Source organism: Podarcis pityusensis (assembly GCF_964106645.2).
Source record: "Podarcis pityusensis genome assembly, chromosome: 6".
NCBI classification, from domain to species: domain Eukaryota; kingdom Metazoa; phylum Chordata; class Lepidosauria; order Squamata; family Lacertidae; genus Podarcis; species Podarcis pityusensis.
In genome coordinates this window covers 20,914,656-20,941,734 of record NC_138030.1, presented here as the reverse complement: position 1 = coordinate 20,941,734, position 27,079 = coordinate 20,914,656, and the positions used below count along the sequence as shown (strand labels likewise).

Below are 27,079 nucleotides of genomic sequence, written 5' to 3'. Positions count from 1 at the left end.
AGGAATAGCCTTCCTTAACCAGGTACATCCTAGCTATTTTGGAATGATGAGAATTTTAGCTCAATGCATCTGGAGGGCATGAGGTTGGAGATAGCAGGGATGGAGAACTGGGCGTTGATCTGGGAGAGACCATGGTTCAGGTCCCTGGGGGTCCATTGGGTGGCCTTGGGCAATAATATTTATATACTTCCCTTCCAAGAAGATCTTGAGTGGCATTTCAGCATTATGGCAACCCTAAGTTATAGACTAGGCTGAGATTAAATGCCACTTGCCCAAGGTCTTGTGAGCTTCAGAGCTGAAAAGGGATTTGCATGCTTGTTTCCCTTATCTGAGCTGAATGATTTACCATACCGGTGTAGCATCATCTTCATCTTACATTCTTCCTCTGGAAAATGAGAATAATAATGGACTTAGGGAATGTTATGGGAATGAATACACCAGAGGTTGCACAACATGTTACATAATTGGTGGTAGCAGCCACAGTATTTAACTTATGGGTGTTCTAGCACATATCCACTTAGGTTTCATCCTGCTTCAATCTACCTTGGGTAGATGTACTGTTTTGCCGTCGGAACATGCATTGGAACGCTTTCAAGAGTTGATGCAATGCTTTGTTCCCACAGTTGGCCTGACCAATCAGGGCCAAATATTCAGTGTTCTATAAATGTGCCACCTCTAAAGTGGCTAGTGGAACTTAGCCAACTACTGACATCGTGTTCCACATTTCCCAGTCCCCACTCCACATCATTGACTGCCATCCTCAGAGGGTGGGGAAAACACCAAGCAGCAGGAAGTTTGTAAGCTCTACTAGCCATTACAGAAGGGAGGATGGAGCTAAACATAAATGCTTTCGGCACAAGATGTGTATTTTTATTGGAACATGTTGTTTAGCTCTCAGTTGCAGCAGTGAGAAAAAGATGGTCCAATCTGTCATAAAAAAGCTGCCTTATTCTGAGAAGTTGGTCCACCTAGCTGTCAGGCTTCGGAGAAAAGGCTTCCTCCCTCCCTTTGGCCATGGATAAGCAGAACAAAGCGAAAATAGTCTCTTACCAGTTAAAGATAATTTTGATGTTCACAGCGAAAGAACAAAGACTCTATTCTCGGAGGAAAGGTGCTGCCAATTAAGGTTTCCACCCACTTCCCCCCGAGCCACCCCTATCACTTCCTTTGTCTGGTAACCTGATCTTGCAACCATTGGACCTTCTGTGTAGCTACCTTATCTGCTCTCCATGATCTTAGACTGATCGGTTGGACACTTTCCAGCTAAAGGGAGTCTGCTAATTCTCTCCCTCCCTGTTCTTCTTCTCCTAGCTGTTCCCCACTCAGTTCTGCACAGCTGTTGTCTTTTGAACTATGTCCCTCTGCAAACCACTGCTCCAAATCTATACCGCTCCACTGCTCCTGGGCAGCTTCAGGATCCTGATCAGGAACAGGGGGAGGGGAGGCCCCCCCATTCCTCATCAGAGTGGCTTTCCTCAGCCTGGACACTAGCTAAGCACTGTCTTCACTGATTAGCACCGGTTCTCTAGGGTTTCAGACAAGGTTCTCTTCCAGCTCTACCTGGACATATGGATGATTGAACCCAGGACCTTCTGGATGCAGAGCAGATGTTCTACCACTGAGCTATAACCCTTCCCCATAGCCCTGTCAGAAAGATGAGACCAAACATGGATGCTAAGCCAAGTTTAGCTTGCTTGGTGGAGTCTTCAGTGTGTTGGGATTCTGCACTTACACACACACACACACACACACACACACACACACTGTTGCCCCGATTCTGCACCTGGGTGATCAAGTTTTGATTGGCATGCATATATTGAGTTTTAATTTAAGCCACTAATTACGAATTACAGAACGTCCTCCTCCCTCTTACACTTGATATAGGAAAATTCCCATGTAAATATATTTATTCAGTCTGAGAAAGGTTATGAAAGAAAATCAAACTAAATTCAATAGAGACGACTTAAAACAAATTTACAAGAACATTTTGATAGAAGTGCCTGTGGTGATGTAATAAATTATAAAGAAATGGTGTGTTGGGACCAAAGAATAGCTGGAAAAGCAAAAGGAAATTAAAATAAAAAGCTCCCCAGTGCAGGTCCGGTATGAAGGTAATGAAAAATAAGCTTAAAAGGCAAACTAACAATAGATGTAATGATATGAAGTCTTGGGTTTAAGAGGGGAGAAGTAAGAAAACTTTTTTTTTTTGTGAGTTGTTTCCTTAGTCTGAAGAAGAATTTGGACTTTCCTTGTAGGATTTGCTCCATAGTTGAAAGCTATTTAGCAAGCCCAGTTTTTCTTTAAATAAAAACGTTGCTAGCCCTCAAGACCATGGGAAGAAGTTTGTAAACATGATGGGAGAAATGCTGAAGAATAATCCGTAACCTCTTGACCAGCTTTCCTGTTCTTTTGTGGACATTCATGAGGTCTAAAACATGAAATGTGCCACCACCTGCTTATTTTCATACCGTCATTAGGGACACCTTAATATCCCTGCCAACCTAGCAGTTCGAAAGCATGTCAAAGTGCAAGTAGATAAATAGGTACCACTCCGGTGGGAAGGTAAACGGTGTTTCCGTGCGCTGCTGTGGTTCGCCAGAAGCGGCTTCGTCATGCTGGCCACATGACCCAGAAGCTGTACGCCAGCTCCCTCGGCCAATAAAACGAGATGAGCGCCGCAACCCCAGAGTTGGTCACAACTGGACCTAATGGTCAAGGGTCCCTTTACCTTTACCTAATGTCAAATAGGATGCCTTAACCTCAAGAAAACAAAAACACAAGCCTAGCAGAATTAGGGAAAATAATTTAACAAAAACTTGGGTAGCCACATGGGCAAAGCAAGCGTAGGTAGGCAGAGTACCAAAGTTATGAGAAAAGTTGAGAGTACCGTATTTTTCGCCCCATAGGACGCACCGGCCCATAGGACGCACCTAGTTTTTTGGGGGGGGAAATAAAGGAAAAAAAATTATTTCCCCTCCAGGTGCGGGGCTGGGTTGGGAGGGCTCCCACGGCTTGCGCAGAGCTACCCGAAGCCCCGGTGCGACTGCTCAGCGCGCCTGGGCTTCAGGTGTAGAGGCAGCTCTCTGCAAGCCGTGGGAGGGCTCTCGCGCCTTGCGCAGAGCTACCCGAAGCCCGGGCGCGACTGCTCAGCGCGGGAACTCCCGTGGGCTCCCAAGGCTTGCGGATAGCTTCCTGAAGCCTGGAGAGCGAGAGGGGTCGGTGTGCACCGACCCCTCTCGGTCTCCAGGCTTCAGCGAAAGCCTGCATTCACCCCACAGGACGCACACACATTTCCCCTTCATTTTTGGAGGGGAAAAAGTGCGTCCTATAGGGCGAAAAATACGGTACTTCAGGATATCAGAGTTCAACTATATCTTGTTCAATTATATAATTTCACTAGCAAAAGCCAGGATTCCCTCTAGTGCAACAGGAAACTTGGGGCTGTGGGTTTGAGCCCCACGTTGGGCAAGAGATTCCTGCATTGCAAGGGAGGGGGAACCTCAGAACAGATGTGGAGAGAGTTGAGAGGGGGAGAAGGTTCTGCTATGCAAGGAAAATCCTTGCAACTGACAGATCCTCAGCCGTAGCACTGTGTTGAATACAACCTCTACTTGGCACAAGACGTCTAAAAATTGTAAGTGTGAACACTGAAAGTATACTATTACTTTTCGCCAAAGGTTGAATATTGTGGGTAGAGTTTACCTACCCACTAGTTACCTAGTTCCAAGCATGTTTTCTGTTCAAGGCATTTTGAAGATGCTGCTGCCGCCTCCAAGGATACAAGGAATGAGCAAGTTAACTCATAATCGAACAGGCTGCTGAAATCTTCCAGCTGCAATAATTCTCCATGGAATATCTCTACCCCTTTAATAGAGGGGCACAAGACCCTTTAAATAAATTTTAATCTTGCATTCAGTAAAATGACATGGCCCTATAGTGGCAGGCTCAGCCCTTGTTTCATATACAGTTAATTCATAGAGCATGGGTAAGCAAACTAAGGCCCATGGGCCAGATCCGGCCCAATCGCCTTCTCAATCCGGCCCGCAGACAGTCTGGGAATCAGCATGTTTTTACATGAGTAGAATGTGTCCTTGTATTTAAAATGCATCTCTGGGTTATTTGTGGGGCATAGGAATTTGTTCATTTCTTCCTCAAAATATAGTCTGGCCCCCCACAAGGTTTGAGGGACAGTGGACCGGCCCCCTGCTAAAAAAGTTTGCTGACCCCTGTCATAGAGTATCTGCAGAGAGTCCCGCTGCATATGGCTGCATGCACTGAAGTGTCCCCATGTAGTCAGAGACTTTGTACACATCACTCGCTTAAAACGCAGCCAGGTCATTCTTTTTCTCCATTCTGATTGAAGCTGGTTTGGGGGAGAATGCAGCAAAATGCAGCATTTTCCCAAGAAAAAAAACAGGATATATGTGGATTGTGGCTAACATCATGTGCAGGCTGCTTTTCAAACCAGTCAACAGAAATTCCACAGAGAGAGAGAGAGAAAGGACTATGCCCTCTATGGCAGATCAGATCAGATAAACTAATAAAATATTTAGGCATGGGGCTTCACAAGGTTTAGCTAACAAGCATCTAAATCTCTTTCTGTCCATTAACGCTGATACATTTCCCTTTTTGCCTCCAATGCAAGAATGAGAAGATGTGGTTGGTTCTCTTTTTATTTTTTTATAATTTTATTGAGATGTTTGAAATAATACATATATATTGTTTAAAATAACCTTCGTTAAAAAAACCAGAAGTCTTCCTATTAGGAATTATAGGAAGAGAAATGCCAAAAAAATATAAAAATATTTTCATGTATGCGACTATGGCTGCACGAATATTGATAGCCCAATGCTGGAAAGAGGACAAAATTCCCACAAAAAAAAGATTGGCAAATTAAGTTAATGGAATATGCAGAGATGGCCAAACTAACTGGTAGACTTAGAAATCAGGTTAACAAATTTAAAAATGAATGGGAAACTTTTATTGCATATATGACAAAGCATTGTGTACAAGTAAATACATCAGCAGGATTCTAAAAAACACTTGCAATACTATCATAATACAGTGGTACCTCAGGTTAAGTACTTAATTCGTTCCGGAGGTCCGTTCTTAACCTGAAACTGTTCTTAACCTGAAGCACCACTTTATCTAATGGGGCCTCCTGCTGCTACTGCACCACCACTGCACGATTTCTGTTCTCATCTTGAAGCAAAGTTCTTAACCCGAGGTACTATTTTTGGGTTAGCGGAGTCTGTAACCTGAAGCGTATGTCACCTGAAGCGTATGTAACCCGAAGTACCACTGTAGATAAAAATAGATATGAATGGATGGAAATATGATTTGGACATGCATAATTTAACAATGAAATAATGGAACCATGGAGGGGGTAGAGGGGAGTCGGGGGATGAGAGAAATTTTATATTTTGGCTCTGTATTGAATACAAACATGCAGAATGATACAGTTGTTCAAATTTTTATTATTTTAATTCTTAATGTTTATTGTTATAAGATGTTTGTTATCATGAAAACCAATAAAAATATTAGAAAAAAGAATATATATAAAGGTAAAAGGACCCCTGACCATTAGGTCCAGTCGTGACCGACTCTGGGGTTGCGGCGCTCATCTCGCTTTATTGGCTGAGGGAGCCGGCATACAGCTTCCAGGTCATGTGGCCAGCATGACTAAGCCGCTTTTGGCGAACCAGAGCAGCGCATGGAAATGCCGTTTACCTTCCCGCTGGAGCGGTACCTATTTATCTACTTGCACTTTGACTTGCTTTCGAACTGCTAGGTGTGTATATACCGTATTTTTCGCCCCATAGGTCGCACTGGCCCATAGGGCGCACCTAGTTTTTTGGGGGGGAAATAAAGAAAACAAATTTTATTCCCCCCCCCCGGTGCGGGGCTGGGGCGGGGGAAGTCGCGCAGCTCTCCCACGGCTTGCGGATAGCTTCCTGAAGCCTGGAGAGCGAGAGTGGTCGGTGCGCACCGACCCCCCCTCGCTCTCCAAGCTTCAGCAAAAGCCTGCATAGGACGCACAAACATTTCCCCTTCATTTTTGGAGGGGAAAAAGTGCGTCCTATAGGGCGAAAAATACGGTGTGTGTGTGTGTGTGTATATATATATATATATATATATATATACACACACACACACATTCATAAACTGCTTGGAAAAGAGAAGAAGAAGAAGAAGAAGAAGAAGAAGAAGAAGAAGAGGAGGAGTTTGGACTTGATATCCCGCCTTTCACTCCCCTTCAGGAGTCTCAAAGCGGCTAACAATCTCCTTTCCCTTCCTCCCCCACAACAAACACCCTGTGAGGTGAGTGGGGCTGAGAGACTTCAAAGAAGTGTGACTGGCCCAAGGTCACCCAGCAGCTGCATGTGGAGGAGCGGAGACACGAAACCGGTTCCCCAGATTACGAGACTACCGCTCTTAACCACTACACCACACTGGCTCACTTAGTAGAAATAGTACTGTCAAACAGTATGTAAATTTGGTTATCTCAAGTGAACAAATAAATAAAAAATGGCTATTGTGTTGTGGTTGGTTTTTTTTTTTAAATGAAAAATTAAAATTATTTTTAAAAAGGAAGGTGGGACATGGCAGAAAGATGGGAGAGGGTGATATTGAGTGAGTGTCGACAAAGGAGAAGATGTGCTAAAACTAACAGCAGCTACAAGAGATTTCCCATACCTACTTTTACATCACTGTAGGCTCATGTAACACTTTTGGACAAACAATTACTCCCCTGCCTGGCTGCACTCATGGACCGTACCTGGTGAAATCTTTACCCATGTGATCTGCACATGCAGCCCTTGGAAAGAGGCAGGGGCCTGTACTCAAATATATAAGAAAAAAGTAGATGCTATCCAGTAACTTGTAGTGGGGAAAGGGATTTAGAACATTTTGAGTAGCCAGTTGCTGTTTCTGTAATCTCTGTGCTGTTCTGTTTATTATTGGCTTTTGTTATAGCCACAAAGGTTTTTGGGGGCAGGGGGAAAATATTGAAACAAAAACCTTTTGAGTAAAAGAAATGATGATGGCCCTTAGCTTTCATGTTCAAATGCAATCAAGTTATCAGAGCTTTCCTTTTCCTTCAATGCAGCCCCCCATAAGTTACCCATGTGGCTGGAACCGCAGCCATTCTTCTTTAATTAACAGCTACATCAAGAATGTATAATAATTTAGGTTCATGCGTATATACACCAACCGTTGTCAACACTATTTGCCGCAAAGGTTGACAGAAATACCGGTACACTCTTGTCTGTGCATTTTGCTTTGTAGGTTCTCCCAGACAGATTTGTTTGATTAACTTCACCATTCAATTACATGCCTCCACAGAAATCTGCAAAAAATTAGGGCAAGGCTTATAGAAATCTGTATTGTGCTGCCATGGTTTATAGGAGAGAGAGAGAGATGTAGGGGTATCCTTATATATATAAAGTTAAGATAGACAGGAACAGAGGAGGGAATAGCATTATATATCCTAATTCTGGTGCAAGTTCTTACTTTTTTGTTTGTTTTTCCCAGTGAATAGTTTCAGTTTCATATGTTTTCTCAAAATTTAATCCCAAAATCCAAAGATATTAAAATGGTTGACAGCTTTTCCTTTCTAACAGGACACCACCACATCCGTCCGGATAGGCCTTATGATGGAAGAAATGATCTTCAACCTTGCAGATACGCACCTGTTTTTTAATGACCTCGAGGTAGGTATTGGTTTCATTTCAATTTATACGTCCTTTATTTATCTACCCTTTTTGGAAATATTTGTCCTTCTATAACCAAAGTTTTGTTACAGTGCAGTCCTGTTCAGGTCTACTCAGACGTAAGCCCTAGTGAGTTCAGTAGAACTTAACTCCTGGGTAAGTCTGTATAGGATTGCACATAATTGCAGGTAAAATTATATTTTGAGAGTATTTGAATCTGTCTTCTTTACATTTTCCTCCCTGGTTATTCGGCAGTGAAAGGAGGGTTATGGTCACAATTTTGTGTGTCTGTATTGCTAAATTTCAGGAATGAAGCCTTTGCTACCTGTGCCTCCTGGGGCTTGCTGTTTTATTGGTTATTTGTTAGTTAGTTTGGGAGGGAAATATGTGATCAAGACCCAATAATACAAAAGCAACACTCAAGTTGCAGCAGGGAAACCCAAATCATCATCAGCATAACATTAATAAATTGGTGAAGCTAAATTACCTGCAGAGCCAAGGGCCATGTATCAAACTAGCTTTGAGCCCACATAGCAAGAGCTAAATAGATGCTGATCAGTACCCCCTACTATTTTCCCCTCCCTCCCCATCATCTTCATCATTATCACAGCATCTGAAATAGCTGAGCAGTGTATGACAATAATCAGTGCTTTCTTTCTAAAAAAAATATGTTTAGACATACTCTCATTTTCCTACCCATATTGAAATACTGCCCCTCAATGAAGCCAAACTTAGATTCACCAAATGTTTAGGGGTATCCGTACCCCTGCGTCCCTCTCCCCCCATAAAAAAGCACTGACAATAATAAATAAAACAGGCTCTGCTGGCAGTCTTATTTATTAGGGATGAAAGTAAAAGGGGGAAAGCATTAAAGAAGTGTCAGCCTAACTCCTTCTGAACAGCCGCCATCACTTTTTGCTCATTCAGAAAAGAAGCCAATCTTTTTTGTTCTCTGTTTTCTACAAAGTTTTGCCCATTTGAGACCCATAGATTTCTACTGAGTGGGGACCACCTGGAAGCACATCATGAGCTGCAGCTAATGCATTCATCTCAGCTGCATGCGGTTCTTGTTTTCATACATGCTGTGGTGAAAGAGAAGCCGTGTCTCATGAGCATGTGGCACTTGCCTCTGAGATATACTTGTTCAATAATGGCTAGACCCAATTATGAAAAACCACTCGTCCGTCAGGAGGAATGAAAAGGGACTAGGCATCACCAGATCATGGAAACCACCATCTACTGGGCCTTCTTGTTTCATGATCCCACGTTGCCATAACTTTTGCAATGCTGCAGCCAGAAATCTGGGCCTCTTGTGATTCTAACAAGAAGCTACAGACCACCCAAAAGCATCTGAGAATTAGCATATGTGCTGTCAATTCCTCACCACGAGGCAAGCAAGGGCTGGTTTCATATTAGAAGACACACCATTGCAAGCAGGGAGGGCAGAAGTAAAGCCCTGGTGGATCAGACCATTGGTCCATCCATCTCAGGATCCCTTTTTCCACAGTGGCCAATCACATGCCTCTGGGAAGCCTGCAAGCGAGACATGAAGGCAATAACTCTCTCCCATGGCTGCTCCCACCAAGTAGGATTCAGTGGCGTATTGACTCTGAACCTGGAGGCCACAGCCATTGATAGACTTCATAAGCTAGAGGACATTACCACGTCTTGTGGCATCGAGTTCCGCAAATTAACTGCATGCCGTGTGAAGGTATACTTCTTATTGTCTGCCCCAAATCTGCTGCCAATCAGTTGTACTGGATGACCTTGATTTTTAGTGCCATGAGACAGGGAGGGAAAACTTCTACCTAACCACCTGAACATTTGTACCTCTTTACTTCCCATCCCACATAAGAGAACAGTAATTTGGGGTTTCTTGGCCTGCTGCAGTTCAAAAAGCAAGAATTCTACAACCCAAAGAACCAAAGCCATGTGAATTGCATAAATTTAAGTAACAGCATGTGAATGGCATAAATTATGTAAACATTATTGATCTGAGTAAATGGGTCCGGTGTCACCTTGCAGAAAACGGGACAATACTATGTCCTACTTTATAAAAATGTGGGAGGGCAAATGATGCCCTTGGGATTCTGGAAGGCATTTGGGACTGACTGTCTACAGTAAGTCCTACTGAGTTCATTGGGACTTGCTCTCAGGTAAATGTGTATAGGATTGCAGTCTGAGATCTTAGCAGTTACAGCCTTCATCTTTTTAAGGCTGTTTTTTAAGGATTTGTCTTTTTAAGTATACTTCAAGCAAACCAAAAGCTTGAAATCTGTTTGGTGCAAGGATCCAAATTCTGTTTGCAATTTGATTACAGAATGGACCCTGTCTAAGGAAAGTGTGTATTGCCCCATGGCAAACCAGCAATTGCAATGCTAAAAATATGCTTAGTTTAGCCAGCTAGACGGAGCAGTTTGCATTAGTTTGTGGCTGAGATGTCCTTAGACAACACAGCACTGGCTCTAGGAGGCTAGAATAGAAAAAAACCAAACCACAACTCTCTCTTCTCATGATGGAATGGTTATTTGTCTGAGCAAACCCTGTGTTATAAGAATTGGAGTCTGATTTTTGAGAGTGTCAAAGGTGGCAGTTGTGCAAAGTTATATATATATAAATGCTGAAGGAGTGCTACTGATTTGTGTATTCAACATTGCCATTTGCTCCCCAGAGCACATGATGGTACTTCACACTGAAAAATTCTCAGGGAAGGTGAGGCAGACAGGGGACGGAGAAAGTAACCGACTCACAAGCCCCTTTCCCCCCTTAACTCTTTGAGTCAGTCCCCCTGCTTGCTCACTGAGAGAATTTCTCGTGCTGGGTGGAGTTTGGTACGTCCAAAGCAGTGCTATGTTGGAAGACAAAATGCTTGTAAATCGAAGAGAGATCACAGCTACTCTTGCCATGGAGTTTCAGAAAGCAAGTCATCTATACCTTTGAAGAACCATTATACCACTTTAACAGTCATAGCGTCCCCCCGAGAACCCTGGAAAATGTAGCTTGTTCAGAGGAGTGGGGGAAAGCTTCCTTTTTGCTGAGGGAAGCTCCCATACGATGCTAAATAGCAGCTTCATTCCAACTGAATGGGCCTTCTATCAGTCATCCATACTGATTTTGCACAGAAGAAGAGAGTTATCCCCCTAAATCGTTGTGAAAGATCCTGGCCCATTGTTGTCAACTTGTACCTGTTCTCCCCAGCCACTCCATTCAGCAGTTCACTCACATCCCTCCTTCCTTGGACTCCTACATTTTCTTCATCTAATAACATTCTTCTCTTATCCCCTTTCCATTCCTGCTTTGAGATTTTGTTTTTGCTTGTACTCATAATCAATTTCTAATGTCCTTGAAAATCACCCCTGGCCCTTACCTTTCCCTCCTCCACTCTTGAACATCTCTGTCTTCACTAGGCATGTAGGAATTGCTGGTGCTGGCATTGACTGGGCCAGTCAAAGGGTGGAGCTAATGGGAGCAACAGGCAAGCCAGGAGGCACTGGACCAGGCTCGAAAGTGGTCCAAAGTCCCCAAGTCCACTTTTAGAGAAACAGCGCTCTTAAGCATTTAACCAGGGATGCGGGTGTCGCTGTGGGTTAAACCACAGAGCCTAGAACTTGCCGATCAGAAGGTCGGCGGTTCGAATCCCCGCGACGGGGTGAGCTCCCGTTGCTCGGTCGCTGCTCCTGCCAACCTAGCAGTTCGAAAGCACATCAAACTTCAAGTAGATAAATAGGTACCACTCTGGCAGGAAGATAAACGGCGTTTCCGTGCACTGCTCTGGTTCGCCAGAAGCGGCTTAGTCATGCTGGCCACTTGACCCGAAAGCTGTACGCCGGCTCCCTCGACCAGTAAAGCGAGTTGAGTGCTGCAACCCCAGAATCGTCTGCGACTGGACCTAATGGTCAGGGGTCCCTTTAAGCATTTAACATGAAATGATATAAAATGTTCAGAAGACAATGCCAATAAAATAAAAATAGGCGCAATTATCAAAATATCTACAGTTTTAATAACAAATACACGTTGTAAAATGGCATGTCTTCTGGGTAGGCTTTCCTGAACAAAGCAGTTTTTAGAAGGCACCAGTAACAGCAAAAACAGACACACCTGGCTAGTATTAGAGTGTAGGTGCTGCTACACTAAAGGATCGGTTCCTTGCTAGCGCAGAACAAACATTAAGTGGCACTTGTAAAAGTTCCAGTTGCACAGAACAGAACAGTTGAGTGGGCAAGTATGGAGCCACTTTTTCTTGAACAATACTGCTCCTTCCTGGTGCTTTTTCTCTGCTTAAAGGAAATAAATATGCATCCTGTGCAGGAACAAATGTCCCTGGGAGAAGGACTTGGACCCAAGGAGAAAAACAGATAATAGAGAAAGGTTTGAGCAGCCCCTCCTCTGCCACAGATGCAGTCAAGTTTGTAGCTTCTGTGTGAAAAGACAATTCCAGGACTGCATCTTTGTCATCTAGTCTACCTGGCCTAAAGAAATGCAGGGACAGAGAGTCAGTGAAAGAGAGGGATGTAGAAAAACAAGCAGAGGGAACTGTGCCCTGTTTGATCTGCCAGAGTTGCAGTATGTTGTAGCACCATCAAGTGGTATATGAGGAGGTAAGCAAGACTAGATAACCCAAAAGTGAATTGGTCCAGCAGGCTCATTTGTAGGTTAGCATGTAAATAAGATGCGTTCATGAGGCTGGAGGAGTGGCGAGACCATAAGGGTCAGGGAGGTGTAAATTTTGTTCACGTTAGTCCCTGGTCCAAGCTAACCTCTTGTTTTTCCATTCCTATGGAAAGTGGGAAGTTCTACCGAGTGTGATGTAATCCCTGAACACATTGTGGATGCTTTGATGTGCTTTGCTCCTGTTTGTGCAATTGTATTGGCACTTTTAACATCCATGTTCATGGAATTATATCAACTGGGCATTCTGAAACTTAAGTCTGTTTGCCCTGTTGGAGAAGCGTTTAAAGAACTGCATATCCAAAGCAATGCTTTAAATTAGCAGCCCAAATTCTCAAGCACATAAACATGTTGATCTATTAGAGTAAAGTTTACTTGGACAGTGAAATCATATTTATAGGAGAGCCTACCAATGTTCATATTGTAAGATATGGGCTTTTGAGGGGGGAGGAAACAGTAATTCTGTCTAAGGCTGAGATGTCTAGAAAAGAAATAAGAAACTGTATTTGAACGAGGAACATACACATTTTAATCAGAGCACCAAAGTAACTTTGTAAATTACTTTTATTTCTATTTCCAAATGTCTGTAGTATCAGGGTGTGGGTGTGTGGGTGTGGGTGTGTATGCATTTAAATTCCATACTTGCTAGAAAATCACAATACTAGGAATGAAACCAGTGTCATTTGCAAGCATAAGTCCTAAGGGGCAGAATACAAGAATTTTGGCTTCTTCTTTTTTTGACAACTTACAAAATCACAATCCTATCTTCTAACTTCTGGAGCCCATAAAATCCAGAATTTCCCTTGCGAGCCTGCCATCTCCTGTTGGCTTATTTATAGATACCGATTCGCATTTGATCACCAGAGAGAGATGATCTAAACATTACAGCACCATAGCAATTGCTCTTGGAGACTACAAGTAGTGCTTGTGGTTTATTTTAATTACCCACATGGCCTGTAAGAGGCACAGCAATCACAGATCCCTATGAGATCTCAGCGTATCAGTTAAAGCCAACAGATGTGGAGCCTGGTCTTGGAAATGTCCTCATTACCAAACTTTATTCAAGCCAAACTGGAGCCTCATGTTGAGCCACCCAGATGTTCACATCCTCCTCGTTGCTCACCAAGGTCTCAAAAGCAAAATCTGCAAGAATGAAAAATTAGTCTGGTAACCAAGTACTGTAGTAAAATATGGTCTACATTCTTGCCTTGTCCAGCTTTGCTGTGTTTTACCCAGTAACATGATAGTGTCGGTCGGCAACGGACTATGAGGTAGTGTCTCACTAAGTGTCATGGTATTTTATTAAGTCAGAAATGTGATCGCTACTGTTGTCAAACTTTAGCATACAGAACAATTCATTCACAAATGAGAAAAGCAGATTCCCCCCCTACAAATGCCTTTCCCTTGACATAATTGCGCTGCGCAGTGCAACTCAAGTTGAGTGGGCAGCGACAATATTATTCCAGCGTGGCTTTTCACAATCCGCATGCACGGCTGAGAATGTTTTTATCATTTTGGAAAGGCATGCGAGTGTGCCAGCAGAAATGTGCTTTTAATTTTGTTTTCTCGGGCCATGTTTGTAGAGTCAGCCCTCACTTAAAATGCAGCCTGAAAAGTGACTAAGGAAGGAAGGAACTATAGATATTACTATCAGCATGGAATTGGCATATCAGATTCGCCTTCAGCAAAAGTCTGGCTTGTAACGCACACAAGCCAGCGAAAGCAGGATCTGTGTCTCTGCTGTGATGGTCCTTGGGTTTTTAAGGAACGTCAAGGAAGCTTAAAGAAACACACCTGTAGATGCATGGGTTGAATCCCATGTTTGTATTGTATAAGGGGCCTGGGGTTGGGACAGGTCTCAATCAGGAGCCTCAATAAGGCAGTGCGCTGGGTTTTTGTGGCAACCATGGCCAACCTCTGGGTATGAGGGGTGCTGCGTAGGCTGCAGTATCCCACCCACCACACACCCCTTCCTCCGCCCCTGGCTTCACCTCACCCATCTTGCCCTGCCCATCTCATTGTCTTCTCTGGACTCTGCCTTTGGCCTTCTTCTGTGCCCTTGCCTTTGGCCCCTCAGATCCTGATCTGTCTTTCCAAAACAGAACAGCATACAAAGAGCCCTACTGGATCACACCAAAGGCCTATCTAGTGCAGAGTCATGTCTCCCACAGCAGCCAATCAAATGTCTCTGCGAAGTCCACAAGTTGGACATAAGGGAAATGGCCCTCTTGCGCTCATGATCCCTAGCACCTGAGATTTAGAAGCGTGTTGCCTCTGATCCTGGAGGTAGCAATATAGCCATAATCTCTTCGCTCACCTGTAACTATGCTGGACCGTTGGATCCTTTACGTTAGGCCCAACTCTGGCATGGGGGTTGACTAGATGACCGTTGGGTGACCCTTCCAACTCTACAACTCAATGAGCTTCCTTCCTGATGCAAGCAACAGCTTCACAGGGCTATGTCCATCAAGAAAAGTTAATATTTCTTCACCTGCTCTGCTCCAAATGCTTATCAGTGTTTTTACTTAAAAACTGATCACCTTAAATGCAGTTAGCATAGTGTGTAGTTTTGCCATCACCCACCCTACTCATTAAATGTTACTCAGTAAAAGTCTTCCTCCCTTGAAGCTTTTGCAACTCTGTGAAAATACCAAGTCAATGTGATAGTTTGGGGGCGGGGTAAGGGGGGGCAGCGGAAGCAACTTTCTGATTTGCATGTACACTCACTGCAGCATGATTTTTTTGTTTCTGCCCTGCGAGGGTCACGGAAGGAAGCTTCCTGACTCTTTAGGAATTTGGAATGTCAAACCAAATAAAGAAACCATTAAAATAACATAGTTAAAGTTTTTGAGGTTGAGGCCTCCTCCACTCAGACAATAAAGAACTTGGAAGATAAGGTTTTAGAGTGCATATTTCACAGTGGCTGAACTCCAAGTCCGTTATCTACCAAGATGGGCTTTGGTTGCTTTTCTCCTCCAAAGTTTTTGTATAACTTTATAGGCATGCACAAATAATAAGGTTGATAGCTGTAGTGTTTTCCTGTCACAATTTCCTCTGTGCTCAGCAAGTAGAAATGATCATCCCCTAAGAGTTCTTGGCAGGCAACTGTTCCTGGTTCCTTAAGATTTTCTGTATTGACACAGTTCGAAGGTGCTGAACTCTGCTAATTAGCACGGAATAACCGTCATCCTCAAGTTCTGCACTTATAATCACTACCCTGTTTTTCTTCTTCTTCCAGTCATTGATATACAACAGCCAATGCTATGAATGACATATCAGCACATTTGTTTGGTGGTGTAAAAATTATTGTGGCTGAGCATTCCTCTCTTAGGCAGGTTGCTAACTAACAGCTCGGTGATAAGAACATAAGAACCAGCTGGATCCAACCAGTGGCCCATCTAGTCCAGCATCCTGTTCCCATAGTGGTGAACCACATGTCTGTAGGAAGCCCAAAGCAGAACCTGAGTGCAACAACACTGATGAATTAGTGGTTCTTTATCAGTAGGTTAGGAGATGGAGTTTGCTTGATTGTTTTGAACATAATAGCCACCAGAGATTGGGAAAAATGGCACAAAAGCTAAGAAGGCGGGATATAGAGTGTGCACTTGTTTGCTGAAGGCTGTTCATTGCATGTGCATTGCAAGGCCCCAGATCTATCCATATGAACCTACCAGGACCCTGAGGTCATCTTCTGAGGCCCTCCTTCGTGTGCCTCCTGCTCAAGAGGTCCGGAGGGTGGCAACATGAGAACACGCCTTCTCTGCAGTGGCTCCCCATCTGTGGAATTCTCTCCCCAGGGAGGTTTGCCTGGCAAACTTTTGCCTTTAGGTGCTAGGAAAAAACATTCCTTTTTAACCACGCCTTTGGTTGATTTGAGACATCCTGTGCCCTTTTAAAATGTGTGTTTTTTTGGGGGGATGGGGGCTATTGGGTTGTTGTTTTTATTTTGATTATATATTTTGTGGTCTTATATTCTGATTTTGTTCTGTGAACCGCCCTGAGACCTTTGGGTATAGGGTAGTATATAATTCAATAAATCATCATCATTATCATCATCATCTAGTGTGGAGTAGCAGATCAGCTGCCTTGTAGAAGTGCCTGCTGTTTGCTTTCAATTACCACTCCATAAGACGCACAGACATTTCCCCTTATTTTTTAAGAGGGAAAAGGTGTGTCTTATGGAGCGAAAAATACGGTATATTTTTGTAAGGAAATTGTTGTTTCCGTGCGCTGCTCTGGTTCACCAGAAACGGCTTAGTCATGCTGGCCACATGACCCGGAAGCTGTCTGCGGACAAACGCCAGCTCCCTCAGCCTATAGAGCGAGATGAACGTACAACACCAGAGCCGTCCGCGACTGGACCTAACAGTCAGGGGTACCTTTACCTTTACCTTTAAGGAAAGCAAATGCTATAAAAATGCCACAGACCTTTGCTGTGTATATATCATACATTTAAAGCACATTCACGTCAACAGTCCTGGCAGCTGTGGTTTACCCCTCTCACAAAGCTACCATTCCTGGATCTCTTAACATACTACAGTTGCTATTGGGGGTGTGTGCTTTAAAATGTATGTTGTGTACACTGCCCTCCTGTGTTTTCTTATGCTGAGTAAGCCAAGTCCAGGTAACATTCCCCCTGAAACTTCTCACCACGTTCGGAAGTGAGACACATGCAACAATATCATTATTGGAACGAGATATATATGTTGGTGTTGGTCTCCTTTTCCTTGTGACCTTGTTCTCACTAAAGAAGGAAGTTTGTAGGTTTAGGCATAGAAACAATTAATGATGCTGTCCTCCTGAAAGACAATGATGTTTCTTTGCATGTTTCAACACTGCCTGGAATGAATAGGAAACAATTTACCCTTAGGTGGGTAACCGAGTTGTATGAGTGACCTTATTGTCTGTGAGAATTGCTGTGTTTAACCGCATATAACTCGTGTTCTGGGAATGTGGTATCTGACTGAAATGTTGCTTGTAATGTGATTACTATAATTGACTAGAAATTGTTGGGGGAATCTTTCCTCAGCATGGTTTCTGTTGCACGAAATCTCTCCATTGTTGTTTTTACAAAGCAATACTCATTTCCTGGCTGATTGTTTTTGGAAATGGTTTTCAGGATTGTGACCAGATACACATAGATGATGTGTCATCAGACGACAATGGGCAAGATTTAAGGTAAGGCGACTGTGTTGCAGCATGCAATGTAACTAGTCCCCCAGCTATTTCTGGATACTTGGAGAATAGCCAGTGACATATACTGTAGGCTGTTTGATTTAGCCATTTTTTCTTTGATCTGACCAGTTTTTCTGCTCTATGGGGAGAGTGCAATTGTCTCATTATTGTATTTTCAGGCAGTTATCCAGTACCAGAAGCTTCAGAGGAGAGTTAAATGCACCTGACACTTGACAAAGGGGTGCATCTCTTATCTTCAAATTAATTTTCCAACAATCAAACCATATGCTTGTGATCCCATTCCTTCACCATTGGGGGCCACGTTCCCATTGGACAAAGGGAATATAGGGAATATTTGTCATTGGGGCCAACCCATTGATGGGGCCACCAAAAAGCCAAGTTGCTTTAAATCTGATTTAGGACCATATATGCAGTAGCCTCAGAACTGCAGTGCAGTTATTCCCTGCTTTCACAAACTGCTTGCTCAGACACCCTTAATCCTGTGGGGACTTGCAAAGGCCGACTTCCAGTTGGACCGTTCATTGCCTTTATCTTATGTTTCATTTCATCAGCATGTTGATAAAAGCATATGGTAACCAGCTGAGAGTTTGAGTCAATAGATGACCCTTTTCAGTGAGCCTGTGTACATCAACTGATATCTATACCATAGGCAGAGAGGACAAAATTACAGGGCAAATAGAGAAGGACACTTTCTTTTCATCGTCCACTGACTCTGGTTTAGCCAGAAGTCTGGAGCATGTCTTCCTCTTGTCTAGTTTATCCGTCCTAATGGGAAGCGTAGGTTATAATTTCACTCCTTCCCCCTCTCCTCCTTCCTTTGCCACAGCACATATAATTTCTCAGCAGATGGCTTTCACAGTTCAACCGCTGGAGCAAATCTTTGTCTGGGCTCAGGAGTTCATGGGGGAGTTGATTGGATGAGGAAATTAGCATTCCGCTACCGACGGGTGAAAGAACTTTACAACACCTACAAAAACAATGTCGGCGGTAAGTGTCTCCCCAACCCATCAGGGAAGGCTCCTTTGCATCCTTGTTAAGACTCTTGCCTTCCTGTTCTTCAGAGCAGAGGCAGAGAACGGCTTGCATATTTTGCAATTTAGAGAAGGGGAAGTACCAAAAACAAGTGGGGGGGACGTTGTTTATTTTCCAGTTCTCCAAACAAATTTGGTGAGAGATCACGGCAACCTTCCCCTGACCTGGTACCTTCCAGATGTTTTGTACTATGGATCCCACCATTGGACATGCTGGCTGAGGCTGATGGGGTTTGTAGTCCAACAGCATTTGAAGGGCAGCAGGTTGGGGGCAGCTGGGTTACACGATGGCTGGATCTTATAAGGGTAGCCTTGTCATTGGAGCAAAATACTGGGGTCGTTATTGCTCTTGACCCCACTCCCAGTCCTGCTTTTATTATATGTTGAAGGTGGAGAAATACTATTGCTAGGTCCACATTGCCTGGTTTAAGTTGGCCAGTGAGCTACTTTCACTGACCTGCAGTTTATGGGCCTGAATTCTTGAGATATCTCAGTTGATAGAGCATGAGACTCTTAATCTCAGAGTCATGAGTTGAAGCCCCACGTTGGGCAAAAGATTTCTGCATTGCAGAGGGTTGTACTAGATGACCCTGGTGGTCTCTTCCAATGCTACAATTCTATGATCTATGATTCTGTGAGTGTGAGTTCTAGGAAAGACTTCTACTTAAGATCTTAGAGAACTGGTCTTGGGTTTTCACACTCATACACAGACATGCACACACAGATGTATTCCCTTCCTCCATCAGCACCAACTTGCTTGGGATCTTCGCGGAGCAGCTCCAGAGAGGAATCTGCTAGTGGGGAATGTTTTCATTATACTGCTTTTAGTCATTGGTGTTTTTCAATTCATACAGAAAAGCAGTTATCTGCCTCAGCAGCAGCCCACTGTCATGGACCCAGGCTAACACTTGAAGTTAGGGAAATCACCTTGTTAATCAGGCTAATATAATATTAAATGTGGTTAATAGAAACTCTCCTGGGGTGCTGGGGCTCCAAAAACTGCCTAACGACTTCAGGTTAGCTCAGTCCATTAGAGCGTGGTGCTGATAGCACCAAGGTTGCAGGTTCGATAGCTGCATATTCATGCATTTTAGTTATTTGGGCTAGATGTTCTTCAGGGTCCCTTCCAACTCTTATGATCTGTAGCCAAGGTGCTGAGGCCAGGCCTACCCAGTAAGTTCAGGTTGGGCAGAGGAGTGGGGGAGCTTCACCAGAAAGCCTGCCATTCTCCTTCACAATTCCATTACAAAACATTGTGGAGCCCCACAGTGCAGCCCCAGCATCGTTCATAGTAGAACCTGCTCAGCATTGCATCTTCACATCCGTCACATAGCTAGAACTAACTCCAAAAAGGCAGGAAGGGGTTGGAAAGAAGGGAGGGAGAAACGGCAATTGCTCCTCCAGGTATTTTAAACGTGCATTGTCTGCCATTATTATCCAGAATAATGACCTTGGCACGCAGCTTTTCAGGGGGATTGAAGAAATAATAACTGGTTGGGCTTATCTAGCTGTCTGCTTCAGCTCAGACCATTGGCTCCTTTCAGACAGTCACTAATCTGCAGGAAATGGCCTGCACCTTTAATGGTTATTGTTTAAGTTCATGGTGCATGTTCTGCTGAATATGTTTTTAAAGGCACACATAAAACATTTAACAGCTGATAAATGTAAAAAAAAAATAACAATAAAAATCCAAACCCTCTCTGGGCCAGTTTTGACTTCATCAACACAACTTTTTCCAAGACTGCTCCGAGGCAACATAAGCCTCTAACTACACATGGTGCTCAGTTGTATGAATGTTCTGCCCGATGTGTGTAGGGAAGTGAGTTAGCCAAAGGCTCCTACCTCTTTCCCCAAGGATTACTTTTTTTACCGAAATTCCAATGTTGCTTGGCCTCCTGCAGGAGAAAACATACCAGCACCTGCATCTTTCCCCCTGCAAGTGTCAAGCAGCTTGGACAGGGCGAGGGCGATAAGGGAAATAGCTCATAGGGAAAGAGAGAAGCCCCTCGCTGTGAACCTCTGATTCAGAATGCAGTATCCCACAACCGTAAAGAAAGTGTGCATGTGCAGAGAGGGGTAGGAGAAGAGAACTCAGGGGAAACATGCACACAATTTGAGCATCACAGGTCAAATGAGGCATGACACTAATTGCACGGATGCAATGAACGTGTCTAGTTTTTAAATCTTTAAATTGCAGGTACAAGCGGGGGGGGGGGCGGTGATCATTATCAGGACTGTAATTTGTGGGTAGATTTCCCATGCTGCAATTTCACATGAAATCCCTGCCCCACCGAAGCTGTCGGAAGGGGAAAAGCCATTTAATGAAGCCCCAGCAAGGTGCTATTTAAATTTTAAAAACCAAAGCACTTAAATTCGATGCTCCCATTTAAGGTAGCCCACTGAGGGAGTCTTGCCTGAGGACACCCCAGAGAAACTGAAGCTGGCTCTGTGCAGTCGGAAGAACAGGAGGGCTGTTCAGGACTGGGTGAGGCTGTAGCGCATCCTTGGCCAAACAGCTGCACTCCAACTCCCCATCAGCCCTAGCCAGCACAGCTACTGAAAGGACTTGGGGGGCATCCGGTTGGCAAAGGCTGCTATAGCCACTCAAAGGAGAAACTGTGTGAGGCTGCAGCACTGAGACTTGGGGCCTGCTGGGGGTGGGATGGGATGTGGGGAGGAAAGCTCTACCACAAGTGGCTTAGGAAGGAAAACCAACCGACTTCCGGGTTGGCGCCATCGCCGAATGGCGGACTCCCTCCGAGCTCCGGAGGGAGCCTGCTCGGCAGGGGCTGGGTCCTACCGCACCGGCGATGCGGGGACCCTTAAAAACCACGGCCACGGAGGCCGTGGACATGGAGACTCGGCTGGCACCGCTAGCGCCCTCCCGACTCGTGAAGGAGCCTTTTTAAAGGCTACGGATCGGGTGCCGGGGAGAAGCGTGGTGCTTTGAGTCCTCTGCTATCCCTGCCGAGCGCAGCCGCATGCCATCCGGCGGAGAGCGCTGACTTCTTCCATTGAAAATTCGGACTTCTTAACAACAACCCGTGAGTAATTTGGAAACTGGGTTCAAAAGGAGAAAAAAAAGAATTTTTTTTTTTTCGGATTGGACACGAGCGGGGGGGGATCCAAAAAGGAAGTCAGTCCCCCCCCCTACTGTAAACCTTCCAAAACAAGGACGGGGAAACCAAGGTCCAAAAAGATGTGTATTGCTGATTAAAACTAAGAATTCCACGATGGGGAACTATAAGAACTGTGCTGGAGGAAGAATTGAGGGAGAAGAAACGTAACCCCCCCCCCTGGGAACTGGGGTGATTGAAGAGAGAGCCTGGTGAAAAGAGTCGGAGATTTTGACAGCTGTCAAAGTAGCTGTCAAAGTCGGAAAGCAGAGAGGATTTTATTATGAGAACTTTGCTGGTTAAATTTGTTACAATTTGCTATAACTCGCTAAAATTTAGATACAAAATGGCGAAAACATGGATAACAATCGAACTTTTGGACTAGAGAAAACAAAGTTACAACAATCCCCCTAGAGGAGTTTTGGGACATTACAAAGATGGTCGTAAGTGGAAAAATACCATTGGAATTTTACAGGACTGGTTATCTTCTGGGAAAGCTGCAAAACGGAAATAATATTTTGTCTACAGGGTGTTCAGCTAAAGGAGACAATAGAATTTTCTATTGAAGAAAGGAAGGGACTGAACGCAAGTTTTTGTTCCTGAATAATAATAATCCCTGCAGAGTTATTAAGCTTCTGAATTAGAACGTTTCAGCAGCGGAACAAGAGGAAACTGGACTACAACTTGGAAAGAACAATGGGGGGAGTTTTATTAAAGAGTTTTATTAAAGATTTGAAGTTAAATGTTTTAAAAAATAATTATAAAAAGAAAAAGCCAGCAAGGAGTTGGGGGAAATAGGCGATTTATGGACTTTAAGAGTTCCAGGCAGATAACATGGTTTGGTGGTTAGGGGGAAATTAAACCGGGGACAGGGGGGGGGGGGAGAACTAAAATCCAAAGGCTTGTCAACTTTTTTTTTTTTCTGAATGAGCTTTTTCTCATCTATTATACTTTTTATTTCTTATTTCTTATATTTCTATTGTGTGGGGTGTCCTTATCATTAAAAAAAGGGAAATTGTGGAATGAAAATGGGGTGGGCCCTGGGGAGAGAATTTTTGTCTTTTTATTAAGGGTATTGATGAGGAGTGTATAAATTTTAAATTCGAATAATGGTCTAAACAAATTAAGTTTCAATTAGAACTGAGAGCTTGTGGAGCCAACAATATGAAAGAGGAATATGGTAGGGGTGGGGGAAGGGGGGAGTCCCGGAAAGTGGGTGTATGAAAATAAGGCTTTGAATGTATTTTAATTTTTACTTTCTGTATTTTTGAAAATCTTAATAAATATCATTTAAAAAAAAAAAAAGGAAGGAAAACCAACCAGCAATGTGCTGCTTCATTTCATTGCAAGCAATACAGTTTCGCTCCCAGCTCTTTGGCGCATGGTGATTATCAACTGCGCAGGTGGGGGGGGGCTGTAGGCGGCTGGTGGATGGATGGCCCTGCCTTTTGGGCATCAGGTTGTACTAGTTGGATTTCTGGCTCATTCCAACTCAATGATTCTATGGCTTTGCAAAAGCCATGTGCAAGCTATTCCGCGCCTTCCCATTGGAACCAGCTACAAACGCTGCTTTCTCTATCCACAGGTTTAATAGGAGCTCCTAAGAGGGAAACCTGGCTGCAGTTAAGAGCAGAACTGGAAGCGCTGACTGATCTCTGGCTAACACATGCTTTGAAAGCTCTGGATTTGATACATTCCCGGTAAGAACGGCTTAAGGAGTCGTCTCCAGGCTGCAAGAAGTTTTACTTTCCTCTTGTGTTCTCCAAACAAACCGAGGCACGTTTATTTATAGGACACCTTTGGCCAAATTTGTGGGGGGCCACATCTGGACATGTGATGGGGAACTAGATCTAAAACCAGAACAATCCTGGCTCCCAGATATAATAGTTTTGTGCAGAAAGCAGGAAAGCAATAAAGGGAGTCAGCTGCCCAAGGGGGGTGCAGTGTAAATGCTATTGGAGTTTTACACCATTTATATCCCCAGTGTGTGATTACTTGTGACGTACTCCTCTTTCAGGCTAGTTTTGAGTTATAATAAATTATGGAGGGAGAAAAACGTTTTAAGAGTCTAGCCACTGCTGACTGTGTTAATCACTGATTTCAAGGGACTCGTTGCTGGCAAACCTTATATCCTGCTTCCAGTTTAGCCTAATAGAGCAGAAAAGCAAAGATCTCTTGGGGGGAGGGTGGAAAGGGAGGGGTCCCCATTGACTTTAATTCTGTCGCTGCTTTTTGTCTTGCAGGCCCAACTGTGTAAATGTTTTGGTGACTACAACCCAGCTCATACCAGCCCTTGCAAAAGTCCTGCTTTATGGACTAGGCACTGTCTTCCCAATTGAAAATATTTATAGTGCAACAAAGACAGGTAAGAACAATTGGTTGCATCCAGGGTTGACCTGTTGATTTAATGGGCCTAAGTTGCTTGTGTCCACTAATATCAGTGGGTCTGCTGTGAGTATGAATAGTGTGGATATAAACCCCATGAGTGGAATTCAGTATGGTGCCAAGAGTGGGGGTCTGGTTGTCTGGGCAGTCCATGACCTCCATACACACTGTCCAGGCTTGTGGGGTCACTTCGGTGCTGCTAACACAGTGGCTGGACTTTACCCCTGGAGGTTCTCAAAGGCAGGGGCTGGCCAGGCAGGGCTAGTTTCTGCACACAATCCTCTCTCTCCTCCATCCAGACCAGCATAAAGTGTGCCCGCCGAGCAAAAGCCCTTGAGTGTGGCCCAGGGAGACTTTCAAGGGTCAGAGAGACAGGCCAGGGGAGGACTTCCAGGTTAGCGCCATCGGCGAATGGCGGAGTTCCTCCAACCGGAGGAACTGGCTCCGTGGAAACTGGGTCTTCCCGCCGCGGCGAAGGTGGGGGCCCGCTAGAAATCCCAGGCGGAGGAAGCCTGGGAACGTGGGGTTCGGCAGGGCACCAGGAGCACCTCCCCTACTCACAGGGAACCCCATTTCGGGGGTCCGGAGTGAAGTGGGGTGAGCGGCGCGGTGCTGCGAACTGATTGCTACTTTCACGGAGTGAAGCCGCATAGCCATTGCCGGAGAGCGCTGACTTTTTCCTGTCGACAATTGGATTTAAAACAAGTACCCGTGAGTAGAAACGGAAAATTGGATCAAGAAATATCCTAATTTGGCACCGAAGCGGGAAGGTTCAAAACAGGAAGTCCGCCTTCCGCTTTTTGTATATAGACTGAAGCAAAAACCTTGTAAGCTAAAGCCTGGAAAGTCGTTTATAAAAGTCTAAATTTCCTTCATTTATAACCACTAAAACCCCCTTGGAAGCAGGAGAAAAGGGGGGGGGGACTTTGTTTAAGCCTGCAGGAGGGAGAGGGAGTAAAGAAAGACAAGTTTCCACCGTCTCAAATCTGGGAACGGGGTGTCAGAGACAGAAATTGTTGGAGATGTTCATTTACTGTGAATGGAACACTTTGACAGATAGCTAAAAAAGAGAAATAAACTGATTCCAATGTTGCCTTTTGCATTCTAAAGAAACAAAATATCTGAAAAATGAAAGTAATTTTCCTTTGTTGGACTTGCCTTAAAAAGATGGATACAAATAGAAATTGTCTCCTCTAGAGGGAGCTTGTTAAATTGTTGCTGCAGTCTACTTGAGGACTAGACAGCTGTGAGATTAAGATCGTGGGACCAGTCCCTTTGACCTTGGATAAAATGTGCTGGGAGGAAGTTTTGGTGCTTGCTTTATGCAAGACAAGTGCTTTGTTGGAACAGATGCATGAGAAGATGGATTTGATGAATGAGAAAACGGATTTGATGACTGTTGTGGTCAATAACTGTGGACAAACAGGGAATACTGATACAGAAACCATTCAGGGACCAACTCAGGAACCTGTATTGATTGGGCAAGTGCAAGTGCAGAAGATAATGGAGGAGGTTGCGGTTGCACCTCAAATAATACAAATGGAGAGATCCGAGGCCCTGCAGGAGCATAAGCCGCTGTTTTTGAAGATTGAAGTTGGGGTGGGCCAGGGGGAGTCTGGAGCTGAGGAGGTTCTTAACTTCGGAGGGACTTTGAAATATGCTCTTAAATATTCTTTGGACTACATTGATGACTGTGGGGAGTGGGACTGTGGGGAATGGGCTGGTTTGATGAAGGGAGATGGAGATAACTTTGGGCTGGAACCTCCCAGAGACCTACTCCTCAACGAGAAAGGAAAGAAATTAAGAAAGAGACTAACAAAAGACAAGGAAAAGTGCAGGTATAAACAAGAAGAAGAAGATCTGCAGAAGGGACATGGAAGAGACTTAAGAGCGTCGGACATAAGATTGCCAGGTTGATGGACTGGACGGAATGGACAGTAAGGACTGACATAACCCGAGACCAGGAAGAAGAGACGTTGGATGAAGATTGGAAGAAAGTTCTTAAAAATTTATTTTGAGAATTAGTGTAAAATTAATGAGTATCAGGATAAATGTTGGAATGAAACTATTTGGCTTTAATAGAAATGATATAAGGAGTTATGTATAAATAAGTATTAAGTTTTAAGTTTTAAGGTATTTAATGGTAAGATAAGGTTAAAATAAATTAAGGTAAATTGAATGACAGAATATAGTGAAAGATGGAAAGGATTTGCTGAGTTAATTAATAGGTTAAATTGTTAAGATAAATTATTTAATAAAAATTGAGAAAGATGGAAAGAATTTGCTGAAATAACTAATTAAACTAGAATACGAAAAGGGAGGTGTGAGGAGGTCAATGAAACCAGCAAATGGAAGTTAAAGATATGCAATATGGGATTTGCGTGTGTTTTTTTTCTTTTTGTTGTATTGTTGTATTGGTTTTTATGTTTTGTTTTTCTTCTTTTTTTATGTATTGTAGTGTTGTTTTCTATTTTTTCTTTTTTTTCTGTAATCCTGAAACTTTTAATAAATATTATTTTTAAAAAAAACAAAAAACAGAGAGACAGGCCAGGGGAGCCTGAAGTTCCCCACCCCTGGGCTAGATGAATGCGCCCCTAAACCCTCGTACAAAGAACAAATGACTCTCAGTTCCTTTATCACCTTTGCCCAGAAAAAATAATGACTTGTTTTTGTTATGCAGGGAAAGAGAGCTGTTTCGAAAGGATAATGCAGAGGTTTGGACGGAAAGCTGTGTACATCGTAATAGGAGATGGTGTTGAAGAGGAACAGGGGGCGAAAAAGGTACGGTTTTCAGGTTCGCAACCCCACTTTTAAAAGAATAGCTCAGAAAGCATTCTCACCTTTTACCTGAATCATGGACAGAAATTAGCTCATTATTTTTTACCTGGCCTGAAAGTTCATAAAGCACTGTGAGCAATTTCCTACTGTAAATCCTCTCTCCATCCTCCTCAGCCGTTGAGGAATTTCCAAC

The 27,079-nt window shown here is 43.8% G+C and overlaps 1 protein-coding gene across 4 annotated transcripts in view; it reads left to right on the top strand.

The window, feature by feature from the left end:
* Nucleotides 1-27,079, top strand: part of EYA2 (EYA transcriptional coactivator and phosphatase 2) — a 133,512-nt gene that overhangs the window by 101,909 nt on the left and 4,524 nt on the right. For all 4 annotated transcript variants that reach the window (XM_081011283.1, XM_081011282.1, XM_081011281.1 and 1 more), the window contains exons 10-15: nt 7,623-7,712; nt 17,500-17,558; nt 18,403-18,563; nt 23,309-23,423; nt 23,967-24,088; nt 26,789-26,889. In XM_081011283.1, coding sequence (XP_080867409.1) covers nt 7,623-7,712; nt 17,500-17,558; nt 18,403-18,563; nt 23,309-23,423; nt 23,967-24,088; nt 26,789-26,889 — 648 coding nt within the window. The remainder of the gene's footprint in view (nt 1-7,622; nt 7,713-17,499; nt 17,559-18,402; nt 18,564-23,308; nt 23,424-23,966; nt 24,089-26,788; nt 26,890-27,079) is intronic.